A 15,751-nucleotide genomic window follows, 5' to 3' on the forward strand; every position below is an offset into this window, starting at 1 on the left:
CAACCCCTACTAGAAGGGAGCTGTTCCAGACACCGGCAGGAAAACTCGGACCGTCCTCCCTCAATGGAACGCCGAAGCGAAAGGCGAACTCACCGCCCCTCGCGGAAGGCAACAGGGCTGCTAAAAGGAAAAACCAGGCCGTAAGAGCACCGCCTGAAACGAAGGAAGCTAGTACAGAAGCACGGGGTGGACGGGCGCATGATCCCGAACAACAAATGGATAAAGCCAAGGAGAACAGCAGCGGACGAGGTCAGGATCAGGGCTGGGAAACTGTGAGGAAGAAAAAGAAAGAAAAGGAAAAAAAGAAGAAGGTAACTAGGAGACACTCTCCGACCAAACGAGGTCCCCAAAATCTTCCAAACGCTCTCCTGATTCGAGCCAAAGACAAGTCATTTGCGGACTTGTTTAAGAAAGTGGAGCCACTGTTTACTGGCGGCGATAACGAAGAAGTGGGCAGTGAGCTTAAGCAAATCAGGAGAACCAAAAAGAAGGACATGCTCCTCGTCCTCAAGAACAGAAATGCGAGCAGAACGGAAGAGCTCCGAAAGCAAGTGATGGAAAAGTTGGAAGGAGAAGCCGAGGTATTTAGCAAAGTACAGGAGGCTGACCTGGAAATTAAGGAAATAATGGAAGGGACCTCCAAGGAGGAGGTAGCACAGGCGCTGAAGAAGGTGGCAGGCCCAGAGTGAAACATCACAGTAGACTCGATCGAAAGACTGCGTGACTACTACGGTGGCATGCAGGTGGCATTGGTTCGACTACCTGCCCTGCCCGCCGATAAGCTCACGATCGGTAGAGCCAAGGTACTAATAGGGCCCATCAGCTGCCCTATTAGAGTTGTAAAGAAACCGACTAAATACTTTAAGTGTTGGCATCTGGGCCATATCGCAACACAATGTAAAAGTGACATGAACCGCTCGGGCTGCTGTCTGAAATGTGGTAAAAACGAGCACAAAATAGCCCAGTGCACAGAAGATGCTCATTGCATGCTCTGTGCAGAGGCAGACCCGCAACAGGATTGCGACCACGTCGCAGGTAGCGTTACCTGTAGAGTACGGAGGGAGGAACTCCAAAAACAAAACCAAAGAAGAAAATGAAGGTGGTGCAAATCAACTTGAATCACTGTGCAGATGCACAAAGCATGCTGGAGCAGTCACTTAGAGAGCAGCAAGCAGATGTAGCCATCATCTCAGAGCCGTACAAACAGCTTGATCTCACGACCTGGGCAACAGATAGCTCAACAAAGGCGGCTATTTGGTCGTGTGGAAAGCTTCCTTTTCAAGAAGCAGCAGATATAATGAAAAAAGGGTTTGTTCGCGCAAAGATCGGAGGTGTCTAGTTTTACAGTTGCTATGCTCCGCCACCCCTAACCTGGGAGAGTGAAGACTTCACTAGCTTCATAAATGCATTGGCAAGAGATGTTGAGGAACATGTCCCTGCGGCTATTGCTGGTGACTTTAATGCCTGGGCAACGGACTGGGGCAGCAAGAGAAACAACGGACGAGGCCACATACTGGTTGAGGCAATGTCCTTACTCGATGTGGTATTGCTAAATGTGGGAGATGAGCCACCGTTCGAAAAAAATGGTAAATTCTCGATCGTTGACCTAACCTTTGTTAGCAGTAGGCTGGTGTCAAACGGCAATGATTGGAAGGTGACTGATGAGTACACATTAAGTGACCACAAACTCATCACATGGACAGTATCGACCAAGTGTCAGCTAAGTCAAATCAGTCGAAATCAGTGCCACCGTAGATGGAAGATCAGCGTCTTCGAAACAGAGAGCTTTATCAAAGCACTCGACGGTACACCCACACGCTTAGAAAGCGTATCACCGATGGTGGAAGAGGTAATGAGTAGAGTTACAGATGCGTGTGATGCAACCATGCCACGCAAAGGTGGCAAAAACAACAAAAAAGCTGCTGCCTATTGGTGGAATAATGACATTGCAGCCCTAAGGAAGGATTGCATCCAAGCAAGAAGAGCCGAAACAAGAGGAAGAAAGAAGAAGAGACCGAACATCGAGGAGTTAAAAGAAGAACACAGGAGAGCAAGATCAGAGCTGGTTAAAGCAATCAAGTCGAGCAAAAGGCTATGCTGGACGGAGCTAGTGGAAGAGGTTGACGGTGACCCGTGGGGGAGACCTTACAAGACCGTCATGGCTCGCCTGAAAAAGCGGGCAACTCCATCACCAACATGCCCTACTATGCTGCAAAGGATAGTGGAAGTACTTTTTCCCCGGAGGGAGGAATACCAGTTCCGAGTTGAGCATAGATGCATAGAGCAAAACAGCATAGATGCGCCTCCACTAATATCCCTAGGAGAGTTGCAGCAAGATAGGTAACGCAAAGGCCCCTGGCCCGGATGGAATCCCAAACATAGCCTTAAAAGCAGCCATAGAAGCTTACCCACAGCTATTCCTCACAATGTACAACAAGTGCTTAAGCGAAGGCGTGTTTCCTGCAGAATGGAAAAAGCAAAGACTTGTTCTCCTCCCCAAGGGAAACAAGCCACCGGATGATCCCTCATCGTATCGCTCACTATGTATGCTTGACACAGCCGGCAAAATCTTGGAGCGAATAATATTCGCAAGGATCGAAGAAATGACAGACAAACAGCTTTCGGAACGACAGTTTGAATTCCGTAAGGGCCGCTCAACCCTTGATGCCATTAATCTGGTCGTCGAAACAGCAAGCAAAGCCATAGCTGGAAAAAGGTGGAAAGGTGGAAACAAGGAATACTGCCTAGTAGTTACTTTGGATATAAAAAATGCCTTCAATTCAGCACTATGGAAGAGAATAATGGAAGCACTAGAAAGGTTCAATGTACCAAAGTACCTACAAAGGATGGTGGTATCATACTTCAAGGACCGAATCCTAATGTACGATACAAAAAAGGGACCGCAAGAATATAAGGTTACTGGGGGGGGGGGTACCTCAGGGCTCTGTGCTTGGACCACTTCTCTGGAACATCATGTACGATGGACTGCTGCGAGTCCAACTACCAAGAGCTATTACACCAGTAGCTTTTGCTGACGATGTAGCCTTGATAATAGTCCGCAAATATCTGGATTAACTGAAAAACCTCTTTCGATTAAGTTATGGCAGGTACAAAGAGTATCTAGACTTCGTCGGACAAGAACTTGCTGAGCACAAAACCGAAGCGGTACTCATATCAAGCAGGAAGTTGAGACCATTACACTTAAGGTGGGACCACACGAAATCACATCTCAGCCCTCTATAAGGTACCTAGGCGTGGTGATCGACACCCGTCTAAACTTCTATGAGCAAGTTAAGCAAGCCGAACAGAAGATTGCTCCTGGCGTCAGTTATAACATCGGTAATGACATATGGCATTGCCATCTGGGCAGGAGCGTTAAAAACAACAGAGATTCGGAGAATGGCTAGGTCAGTCTATAGACTGAGCGCACTTAGAGTGGCAGCAGCGTTCAGAACGGTATCTAAGGAGGCTGCAGAGGTCATCACGGGCATGCTGCCGCTGGAAAAGCTGGCTGAAGAAAGAAGACGAGTCTACGAGAGAGGGAGAGGAGGACCAAACGAGGATGCGCATGAAGTAACAATAAGGAAGAGGCAACTAAGCCTATCACGATGGCAGAAGACTTGGGACAAAGCTGAAAAGGGAAGATGGACGCACCGCCTGATTCCCGAAGTGGACAAGTGGATAAACAGAGTGCATGGTAGTAGCAACTACTATTTAACGCAGATGCTGTCAGGCCACGGGTGCTTTCGGGCGTACTTGTATAAATACAAATACGAGGATTCCCCGGAGTGCCCAGCCTGCAGCGGACAAGAAGAGAATGCAGAACACGTGTTCTTTGCCTGTCCCAGGTTCGAGGAATACAGACATGACCTAGAGACATCACTGGGGCAGCGACTAACACCTGAGACTATGGTTGAAATCATGCTTTCTTCAGAAGAAGCATGGAAGAAGATGACAACCTTCGCGACTAAGGTTCTCATAGACCTACGCCACGAAGAGCAGATTCGAACGAAGAACAGGACGATACAGACCTGACGACGAAGAGAGAAGATAAGACTGAGGTGTACATCTGACGACTCGAACTCCTCCGAAGTGGGGGAGACGTAGGGAAGAGATGACCTCTTGTTTAACAAAATAGGGTGAAGAAAGAAGATCATGAAGATAATGAAGAGGAGGTCCTGGCAGAAGTCGTAACTAACGTTAGTACCTGTCAGGATCCAACATTCCTGGGGTTCCACTCAAGGTTTTACCCAGCCTTCGATGTCCCCAAAAAAAAAAAAAAAAAACGTAGGCACACACACGCACGCGCGCACGCAAAAGTGCAGTGCGTGAGTGAATGCACAATCTCCCGTGTCCGAATACACGCATACGCCTTTGCACTCGCGCAGACATACACTCGCACCCTCAAAATAATGGTGAGCGCGTTCGCTCAATCCACAGAACGCGACAGCAGGCGGCGACTAGGAGCGTAATCGCTCAACTATCATACGCGGCGAGTGTATAACATTTAGGAGCGGATTCGCTCAATTAACAATCGCGACAATTCAATTCGTGGCGCTACACCGGGCGAGAGCTGGTACGTGAGAGAGAATCGCGGAATAGAGATGCAACAAACCCACCGGGTGGCCTTATTAGCGTACGGTCACTCTCTCACTGCCCTCAATTTCTCCCGCCGTCTTAATTCTCGCGGCGCGAGCCGCGCTTTCCGCGTTCTCGCCCATTCCTCTTCCTCTCTCGCTCTCTCTCTCTTATGCTCTTCGCGCTCTCGCTCCTTCCCGCGCCGTCTTCTCCGCCAGCCGCGCTCTCCCCTCTCCAGGCCCTGCAACGACACGAGCACGTGAATGCTATGTTAACCACAGCCACGCTCGGCCGCTATATCCGTACGAGGAGAGTGCCGCACACAGGGTTAGTGAACATCGCTATCAGCCCTGTTACAAATTAAACTTGATTTTGTTCCACTCTCCATCGTTGTGTGTTTAAATTGATATTCTTTTACTCGTGAGAGCTAACCCTGATGTTCAAATAAAAACTCTAAATTCTTCATTAACGTTTCGTTTCTGATTTAAGGTCCCATCGGAATCTTTATTAAAAGATATAAACTTTTTAAATTACATAGCTGTGATATAACGCAAAACATGAATGTATAGGTACAATTGTTACCTTAATCTATGATTTTTCGAGACGAAATTTTAACAAATAATTGAAAGCATATCAATTTAAATATTAAATTAATGTATATTCGATGGTGTTCCGCGGGATGGGTAGGACCGGGGGTCCGCTCTGGCCGCGCGCGTCGCTATGCTCCCCGCGCACCTTTCCGGACAACCAATAATTTCCACTCGCGTTTTAATTATTTAATAATGATTTTCAACGGAAATCGCGATTCTAACTTCGTAGACGGTTTTCATAATATTTATTCTCTCTTGGCATCGTTTTCGAAAACAATTTCTCAATTATTAAAGATTTTACACTCTATCAATTCGTTTTGTTTATTTTGCTCTTCGTAAGAGCCCGTATATAAGCAACTTACTTTGTCATTTTTTTCCATTAATATTTCAACGGAAAAAAACACTGAAAAAATTCATGCTGACGTGGAATACTTTCAAGTTTAACATATAAAAAAAGTCAGACAGTTTTCTCTCTCTAATCTTCGAAAATTCTGAAGCTTTATTCTCAGCTTTCCTATTCGTAATGTGAATATTACATTTTTTTTTCAGTTTGTATAGTCAACATAACACAAACCAAGATCCAAGAAATATTGGTTTGCACAAGACAGTGTGGGCATTAGAAAAAATATATGGCTGCAAGTTATCTGCGAATGATCCTTGGGTGAACGTTTTCAGAAACTAGTTGAGAAGAGAAGGAAAAAATATAGATGCACTCCTCTCCTTTCAAAATTCTCATGGCGTCGTCACACCAGATGATGTACTCCAGATACAAAATTATATTCGTGTATGTCTTAACAGAACTGTGGGAACAAAGAAGGCAAAGAAGCAATCGGCTGGACCCTCACTGGTCGAAGAGGATCGGTAACAATTTACGAATTGCAAAAAGCTCGCACCCAAACACTCCCGCGGAACGAATTGCAAAAAGCACGCAGCCAAGACACTCAAAATTGTCAAAAAATGCACTTCTTTGAATAATGGAATTGAAAAAAAATGTTCAATGCTAGAGCTTCCGGACTTTTTTCGCCTTAGTGCTTAGCATTTATAGGGACAGAAAACTACATTTTTTCCTTTTTTAAATGAAAAAAGTCCTATTTTTTAAAAACTATTCACCGGTTTTGCCCTTATTCAGCTGTTGGTAAGTGATAGGTATGCGCTTATTCTGAATTTCATGAACATCAAACACTATTTTCATAACTTATGATAGATGATTTCCATGTATTTTTTAATGTAGAATACGATGGTGCTTTTGATGATGGGACACTCACCAATGACTCAAGAAGGGCAAAATCGCTAATAATTTTTAAAAAATATGACATTGCGTTACGCCCGGGTTTTGGGCATTAACGCGGGTACGATCGCGGAGGTAAGCGAGAGGGTGAGCACTGATTCTACGCTCGCCGCTGCTGCTCCGGCGGCGGTGTTGCTGCTCTCGTCCTGGGTGGCGCAAAGGTCCTTGTGCTGACGCGGCTAGCGGTGTGGGTCAGCGAACATGAGCCCGAGTCGTGCGGGATGAGGACGGTGTGTGTAGATTGAAAATGAGCAGGGGTGCAAGTATTCTGTACTGGCACGTCGTTGCCCTAACTCGGCTGCAAGGTTCACAAGCTCAGCGTGATCGAGCTCGGGGCAACAGGAGCTGCGAGGGGAAATAGCTCTAGGGACAGCTCACGGTTGCCCGGAGGTGCAGGACTCGACCACGGGGGCGGCTTTGGAGCTGCGAGGCTGTGCTCTAGCGTCAGTTCCAGGCCACCCGGAGAGTGGCGAGTTCCGCGAGGAAGACATTTATGGGGCGCGCGAGGCGTTAAGTAACTAAAGACTCCACTCTCGGGAAGTTCCCTTCTCGAGTTAAAACTTCGGCTACTCGTGGTCCCTGAAAAAGTGTTCAGCCTGCACAAATCAGCTCTCAACCTTTTGGACACGAGCCGAAGTGTAGGCGGGAGCGTTGCGTGATAGGGTTGCGTATGTACACGGCCGTGGCTCGAGTTTCCCACTTGCGTGCGTGCGTGCGTGTGTGTGTGTGTGTGTGCGTGTGTGTGTGTGTGTGTGTGTGTGTGTGTGTGTGTGTGTGTGTGTGTGTGTGTGTGTGTGTGTGAGTTTGTGCCTTGTCTGAGAGAGAGAGATAAAAGGGGGCGCGAACGTAGAGCAGCACTCAGCTTATCGCAGATCATGTATGCAATTTGATTGTAAAATAAAATTGTATAGGACGGCGTGCCCGTGTCAACTTTTCATTTAAAAGCGCAGAAAAAAAGTTGCCAGTTACTTTTCAAATTTTTACGAGTATTTTTTTAAGCAATAAGGCATAAAAGTCCGGAAGCTCTAGCGTTAAAAACATTTATTTCAATTCCATTCTTCAGAAAAGTTAAATTTTTTGTAAATTTCGTTATATGCGTGCACGCACGTATACACACAAACTACAATCTAAATCATAACTGAAAATGATTCCTCTATTTTATAATTATTTTCTCTTTTTACAATCAGTGAAACATCAAGTACGTCTAGTGCTGATATGGCTCAAAAAGAAAATAATTTTCTGGATCCTCCATCACCTCCCACACTCATAAAAGTCAGTAGAAAGAGAATCCGGTCAACTCCAAAAAAATTTTCTAAAAACAATATAAATCCGTAAGCTCACGAGTATTTTTCAACCCTATAAATATTAAATAGAATTATAAAAAAAAAGTCAAGAAGCTCTATTAATATACCATCTTCTCTACCATCTGCTACCGCGGTTAGAAGTGAAATCAGCACATCGGGTCTTTCGTAATCGCCTATACTAAGTATAGGGAGAAGAAGACGTAGAAAAATTATATCTTCATTGAGCAATGTATCCCAGTTGTGTTCTTTGGCAACAGAGCAGCGCAGCAACGCTGATTTTGATTATGATGGTCGATCTTTGTAAGGCATCAGTGAACTACTAAACGATATTCGAGTTGCATACGCCGGACGTCAAGTGAAGATTACTCAATAGTCTCTACGCGCGGTTTCTCGTTTTCGATTCGGTCGTGAAAGATGAAATACTGATGGCTTGAACAAAAAAAAAGTAGGAAATATTCTTCGTAAATTTTCGTTTTTACAATCTTTATTTCGTAGTTTTGTTTCTTCATACAAAATTATAACTTCAAAAGTACTAATGAACAAACGTAAGACTACAAATAGGTATTCTAAATTTCCAGAAAAAATAATTTTTTTCATTTTTTCATTACACATTAATTGTTGACGCTTTAAGAATACGGATATCAATTTTGAACTTTAATTTTCATAAGAAAAAACTTAAAAATGCCTTTATGAATAAACGCGTTGTGCCCTTAGCCGACGTCGCCGAATCATTGATAAAAGCGTTTCAATAATTTTATCTTGTGAAAATTAAAATTCCTAAATTAATGTGCGTATTTGTAAGTGTTAACAAACAATTTACTAATGAAAAAATCTGCTTTTTTAAAAATTTTAATTTACTTCTGTTGCTTGTAGTTTTTATATCAATACTTTGAGATTACAATTTTGTTGAGAAAAAAAATTGATAAAATAATTTCATAGAAGACTGAAAAAGTAGAATCTACGACATATATCTCCCTTTTTTTGGTTCAGCCTAATAGCGATTTTTTTTTACAAGGAAGTTGAACACGAAAGACCGCGGAAAATGCATTTATTTACAACAACACTAACACTAACGTGTAGCCATCTCATTGACGACCATGGACTGCATCTCGAACATTTTTTCAGTGATTATGGTGAGGATAATACTCATTAGGCAATGATCGTTTTTTATGTTGTTTTATAGAAGACAGTCGCTTTCACGTATCAACACTTTGGACAACGAATTCTTGCCACCTGAAGGAATGCAATTGCCAGCTTCGATCAACTCCAATCCTTTGAGGACTAATACACCAATCGAGAATCTCTCTACAAATTCTCATGAAAATGGAATCATTGATACGGAACCAGCCAAAGTAATGCCAATAGAGTTTCAGTCGGTCTCGAAGTGAAAATTGAGACCTTTGTTTATTGCTGCGAAAAAACTATTCTAATAAAAATATCGACTCAGGACTTTTTTCAGCTCAAAATACTCAAAATAAGTTTTGTTTTTCTTTGTCACAAGTTTCAAAATATCAATTGTACACCTAATAAGGACATACAAACACAAAGCTATATTTTTTTTTTAAATTCATCTTTGCCACGCTTTTCTTAAATGTTTTAGTTTGAAACATTGGTTAGTCCTTAAAATAATTAAAAAAAAATGTTTTAGACATCAAGCATGGCGGATCCATCATTGCCGCTGGAAAGAGATGCTCCACCCTCAGCTACTGATCGAAATTCAAAGAAAAAAAAGGGTCGTCAATCCACGAAGGATTTTGTATCGGGGCAAATCGTATGGGCAAAATACGGCACGTATGATATTTTGCCCGGCAAAATTGATAGAGTTGATGCGGGGTCTCTGAAAATAATACTTTACAATGGCACGAATACCTCGTACAAATGTTACAAAAGAAATTGCTATCCGTTTGAACTGAAAGATCACTTGCAGCTCTATGAAAAAGCTGCCGATAAAGAGCTTTTTAAAGAGTACATGAGAACATTTCACAAAGAAAATTATGCACACATGAAAATCAAAGCGTTGACTGATGTAATTGACTTCTCCATTTACTCTTAATAAACTTTTGACATGTATCTTTACATATCTACAGTTATTTCTGTGGCATCCAGCCATAACCGTCATTCGTGTTTTTGAGATATTCGAGTTTAAAGTTCAAAAAATTGTAAAAATTGGGATATTATGTTTAAAACTTGATATTTTCCAAAAAATATCAATTGTACAGAACTTTTTGAATGGTAGATCCAGCAATTTATAAAAGCTCGTTTGTGTTGATATGATGATATGTTGGGTGAGTTGTGCTGCTATTTCAGTTAATTAGTATATGGTACTTTTATTTGTAGAATATTCGAGGGTTCCTAAAATTATTTATAACAATTCGATACCTGTTTTCGATGTAATTTTTACAGATATAGAATACGATGGTATAATTATATTTGTTGTATAGTTTGAAAAAATAGAACTAGAATCAAAAAACCTTTAATAAATCAAAAAAATTTTCTGACAAATTCGAATTATCGTTTCTAGCAATTTGCAGTTCAGTTTTGCAACAAATTATACCATAGTGTTCTGCGATAAATAATACTTGAAAAACACGTATCACATTGTTAAAAAAATTATTTGAAACTCTAAGAATATCAACAAAGCAAATTCCATACGTCGATCGATCCACAGGCGAAAGTTTTCCTCCAAATTCCTCGACAATCCATGAAACGTTTTTTTCAACTCATATACGTACATGACTTTAACGTAGTTTTCTTACGAAGAATACGATGGCGAATTTAGTTTCATGAGTTCGCCCGTATCCTTCATTCAAATTGAAAAGCTTGCCGAATTTACGCTGTTATGCCGGGTACTAATTTTCTAAAACCGAGTTACGTCTTTAAGCATCGTTGTTTACATGGGTTTAAATCTTCTGCTTACAAATAAATAAATACGCGCCGATCATTTTCCGACGAATTTTTATGGTGGCTAGTATGGATGGGTACGCAGTACACGTGACATTAATATAAAAACTTTCTTCTTTCGCAATTATTTTTATTTGTAATTTTTTCCACAAACAATTAACACAAAAATCGCATGTACCCCGGAGAGGTGCTCATTTGTTTTTACTTATTACTCACTATGCATAGCCCTTTTTCCGAGCCTGAATTCGGTCCAAATCTATTGCAAGGGCAGTCTGCTCTAGTCTTAAGCTTATTACAAAACTCCGACTTCGCCTGCATTTCCTCTGAGGCCACACTAGGCTTCAGGATGCAGCCCACCGCTTCTCTGCCCTATTTCACACAGCCCTCCGCTCGCATGCATTTTTCGTCGTAGCCCTCTGCTCATCTGCCATTCATGACGCTGCCCTCAGCCCGTCCGTCTTATTTCGATGTCTCCCTTTCATCGTCCGTCTAATTTCGACGCAGCCCTCTGCTCGTCTGCCCTATTAGACGCAGCCCTCCGCTCGTCTGTCCTGTTTTAACATAGCCCTTCGATCGTCTACCCTTTTGGACGCAGCCCTCCCTCGTCCATCTTATTTTACACAGCCCTCCACTCATCAGTCTTGTTTTAACATAGCCCTCTCATCGTCAGCCCTCTGCCCGTCCGTCTTATTTCGACGTAGCCCACGGCTCGGAAGCCCTTTAGACGCAGCCCTTCGCGCGTTCGCCTTGTTTCACACGGCCCCCGACCCGTCCGTCTCCTTTTACTCTGCCCTCCGCTCGTCTGCCCTATTTCATCACGCCCACAGCTCGTTTGCCCTTTCCGACATAGCCCTCCGCTCGTCCGTCTTATTCCGATGTCTCCCTTTCACCGTCCGTCTACTTTCGACGTAGCCCTCCGCTCGTCCCTCTTATTCCGATGTCTCCCTCCCACCGTCCGTCTAATTTCGACGCAGCCCTCTGCTCGTCTGCCCTTTTAGACGCAGCCCTGCGTTCGTCCGTCTTATTTTACACAGCCCTCCGCACATCAGTCTTGTTTTAACATAGCTCTCTCATCGTCTGCCCTTCTGGACGCAGCCCTCCACTCGTTCGTCATATTGTGACCTAGGTCTCTGCTCGTCTGCCCTTCAGGATGCAGCTGTCTGCTCGTCCGTCCTATTTCACACAGCCCTCCGCTCGTGTGCCCTATTTCACCCAGCCCTCTGCCCGTCCGTCTTATTTCGACGTCTCCCCCTCGCCGTCCGTTACATTTCGACGTAGCCCTCTGCTCGTCTGCCCTTTTAGACGCTACCCTCCGCTCGTCCGTCTTATTCCACCCAGCCCTCCGCTCGTGTGCCCTATTTCACCCAGCCCTCTGCCCGTCCGTCTTATTTCGACGTCTCCCCTTCGCCGTCCGTTACATTTCGACGTAGCCCTCTGCTCGTCTGCCCTTTTAGACGCTACCCTCCGCTCGTCCGTCTTATTCCACCCAGCCCTCCGCTCGTCCCTCTTTTTATACTCTGCCCTCCGCTCGTCCCTCTTTTTACACCTTGCCTTCCGCTCGTCCGTCTTATTTGGACGAATCCCTCCCACCGTCCGTCTAATTTCTTAGGTCGCACTGCGTTCGTCTGTCCTGATGCCCCCGAGCCTCATCCCCCGTTTCGTTTATTCTTCTCAAAATCCGCACCTTCGCCACATCCACTACTCTCTCCGAGCAGCCTGGCACTTTTGAATCATTACGGATCTTCTTTCGTATGTCGGTTTTTTAAACGATGAAGTTATCATACGGAACAGGGCAACGAGAGATTGATTTTTAAAAAATTATGGAAATTTGTTTTTGGAATTTCTTTTCACCGAAAAGTGGCGATGACTTTTATAATTTTCAGTTTTTTATTATTTATAATTCTTAATTCAACTTGGAAAAATTGATGTACACACATTTACGCACTTTATGAAAAGCGTTTCGCTTCCCAGACTACGACTTAAAGTTCTAATGCGTTCTACAATAATCCTAATTATTTTGATAATTGTAGCTTGCTCGTCAGATTGATAATAATATTTCAGAAATGCGCAATGTATTGTAGATCTAGTCTTCAGCATTGCGATATTTTCTTTATAATTATTATGTGCTGGAAATAATTTCATGAAATTTATTTATTATTATTTTATTTCTTAATCTTAAAAAAACGTATAACCAAACTAATTGGAAACACACTGTACGCCTCTACCTATTGATCTCAATTTTCTCAAAAGCAAAAAAAAGCAATAATGTAGTAGCCGATCACAGCGATTTTCAGCATTAAATGAACATAATTCTTAAGTAAGACAGCGAGTTTGAATTCGACGACTACGAATACTAAATAACCTATTTCGCAAAATAAACACAAAAGCTTTCACGTACATCATTGTTATTAGTCAATCGGTATTGAACCGTTCTTTTTATCGATACGCGTTCAATCAATGAATACGTATATCAGTATGTAGACATGGGAGCTCCGTGTTGCACGATTGGGTTGAGCACCGCTTGCAATCAGCTGCGGCGCGCGCCGCTGGCCCCCCCTCACTGCTCCGCGCTCGCCACCAAGCGCCCGTTCTTCTAAAGCTGTGCGCTGATTGGCCGATCTTTGAAGCTAATTATCTAATTACCTAATTATTTAATCGAAAAACTAAGAACACAATTCGGAATTAATTTTTCGAGACGAATCGAATGGAATTATTAGTTACATATGTTTTTGAATCACTCTGTATATATAATTCATAATAATTAAACAAAATGATTCTACCAAAGTTAGAAACAAAGTCAAACTGACAGCAATAAAAACTGATCAAAGCAAGATCTTAATTTTCTTAATTAATCTTAGATATTTCTTAATTATCTTATATATGGTCTTTAATTTGTTTAAACAAACTCCTATTGTTTACCGAAGTAAAAAAAGTGTTCTTTTTTCTACACCATCGAAGCATTCATACCAATCTTATCATGTATTAATTTCTCGTAAATATCAACATCTTTGCATCAGTCCAAGATCGACCTCTTGAAATATACCAACAAGACTTATCTTAATACACTAGTGGAAAAAATTAAAGGATCAAAAAAAAATTCCAAATTTTTTGACGCTTTTTAACTGGCTGTATTTCCCTTGAAAATGGTCGTATTGGAATTAAAAAAAAGCATTTTCAAGTTTGAAGTTTCTAGTTTTGAGATCTCATAATCAAAAAATTTTTCAAGCAACATGTTCTGCTCAATCCTCATAAATACCAAAAAAAATTTTTTTATTAAATTTTTTCAGTTTTTTTTTAGTCTACGAACTTGGAAAAAATTTTTCTAACTCAGCCACTACATGGATCGGATTACTTGTTTATTTCAGCTTTAATTTACATTTTTGAAAAGTTCAGTACCCTCACCTCTCGCTGAGATATCGAACTTTGAATGGAAAAGGATCTTTTTGTTTTTAACCATCAATATCTCAGCAACCGCTGATTGCACAAACAAATAAAGGTATAAAATAATATGATGTGGCAAAAAGAAAAAGTCTTCTAAGAAACTTTGTTTTCAATAAAATAGAAGAAAAATGTATGATCTAAAGAGTACTTTCTTTTGTAAGAGTAACAAAAATAATCACCGCTAATTATCAGATTATTCAACTAAATTTGATATGATGTATCTTGAATCATTACATTAATCGAATATTATATACGAAAAAAATGTTTTAATTTAGTAATTTTATTGTTTCGATTGATAAATAGTATTACAACGTTTATGGCAATACTGATGACACAATGTATATTTCATTTGCTTCTGTATATAGGAAAATAAAATAAAATTTTTTTGTAATTAATGGTATGAGTTACTAAAAAAATTATAGTTGAATAGTTTAAAATTATCATAAAGGAATGCATAGTAAATAATGTCATAAAAAATAGAACATGAAGCAGTAATCGGAAGCATAAAAAATGTTCATTCTATTACTGACTAGTCTCATTCTTTACCTTATACTATCAATGGCTATGAGGTTTTGCTGTTGACCATCGGCAATGCTAACAGGTGATACTTTAGGTGGTGAAGAGGCAGGCGTACGAAACATTGGTGTTATAGTCATCGCTTCAAGAAAGGAGTCAAGCTGACGCAATGACAGTGCGTTATGAAGCGTCTCCAAAGGTCGGATCGGTGGTACACCTCCAAAGCCTTCAATAGCTGAATCAATATTTTACTTATGAATAAAATGTCATTCCATTATAATTTTATTATATTGTATACACTAAAAATTCTTTTAATTCTTTTTTATCAAAAAAATCTTTTTATCGTTATTATTAGAAATATTGATAAAATCGTCACATGGAACACGACATATGGCGTCGTATGTTAAATTTATCACACAGAGCCTATCTCATTTCTCTCTTTCTTTCTTTTTCTTCGTCATTTTTCTATCACTCACTCGTGTTCTTCATTCGAGCATTTTAATGCTATCTTAGCTAACATAGTATAGGGCTTTTCAGTAGGATAATTACGTAATAAAAAAATCCTGTTAACTCGATGAAATTAATTGCTCGAACTACTATTACTTTTTTTCTCATAGTTTACAGGAACAATTACATAACCAAATCATTTCTAATTTTGTAAAAAAGTACATTGATTTTTGGACGATGTTAAAATCACTATACTAAAAAAAAAGTAGATTTTTACAAAATAAAAAATATTTTTTACTGAAAATTTGATCAATTAATTAAATAAACTAGTTTTATTGTTATACGCGGTTATATACGCGCACGTACTTACGCATATAAAGGTGAATGTGCTCAAGAATGATAGGTAGAAGATGATCATTGCATCGAAGAAAATTCAAACTTTTTATATAACAAATCATTTTTTATGCAACAATAACTTTTCGATTGTAAGCTTACTTTCAATTACTTACTGCGTGTTATTGTCCCACGCACAATAGATAAATAATTATGTCTTCAGTTGACAAATTCAATTCTCGACACTTATCGTGAATATAAATTTGATACTTGAAACATCTTATGATTTCTTCCAAAGTCATTCCAATATTGCAAATATTTTATAACGTGGCCTTCATTTTCTATTGTAATAA

At 41.0% G+C, this 15,751-nt stretch overlaps 1 protein-coding gene across 2 annotated transcripts in view; it reads right to left on the bottom strand.

Annotated features, from left to right (window-relative positions):
• LOC131675479 (inositol hexakisphosphate and diphosphoinositol-pentakisphosphate kinase-like) overlaps window positions 1-15,751 on the bottom strand; it is a 376,646-nt gene that overhangs the window by 82,095 nt on the left and 278,800 nt on the right. For both annotated transcript variants that reach the window (XM_058954475.1, XM_058954476.1), the window contains exon 9: window positions 14,649-14,853. In XM_058954475.1, coding sequence (XP_058810458.1) covers window positions 14,649-14,853 — 205 coding nt within the window. The remainder of the gene's footprint in view (window positions 1-14,648; window positions 14,854-15,751) is intronic.

The sequence above is a fragment of the Phymastichus coffea genome, unplaced genomic scaffold (genome assembly GCF_024137745.1).
Source record: "Phymastichus coffea isolate CEN01 unplaced genomic scaffold, Cenicafe_Pcof_1.1 PCOF00023, whole genome shotgun sequence".
In the NCBI taxonomy this organism is placed as follows: Eukaryota; Metazoa; Arthropoda; class Insecta; order Hymenoptera; family Eulophidae; genus Phymastichus; species Phymastichus coffea.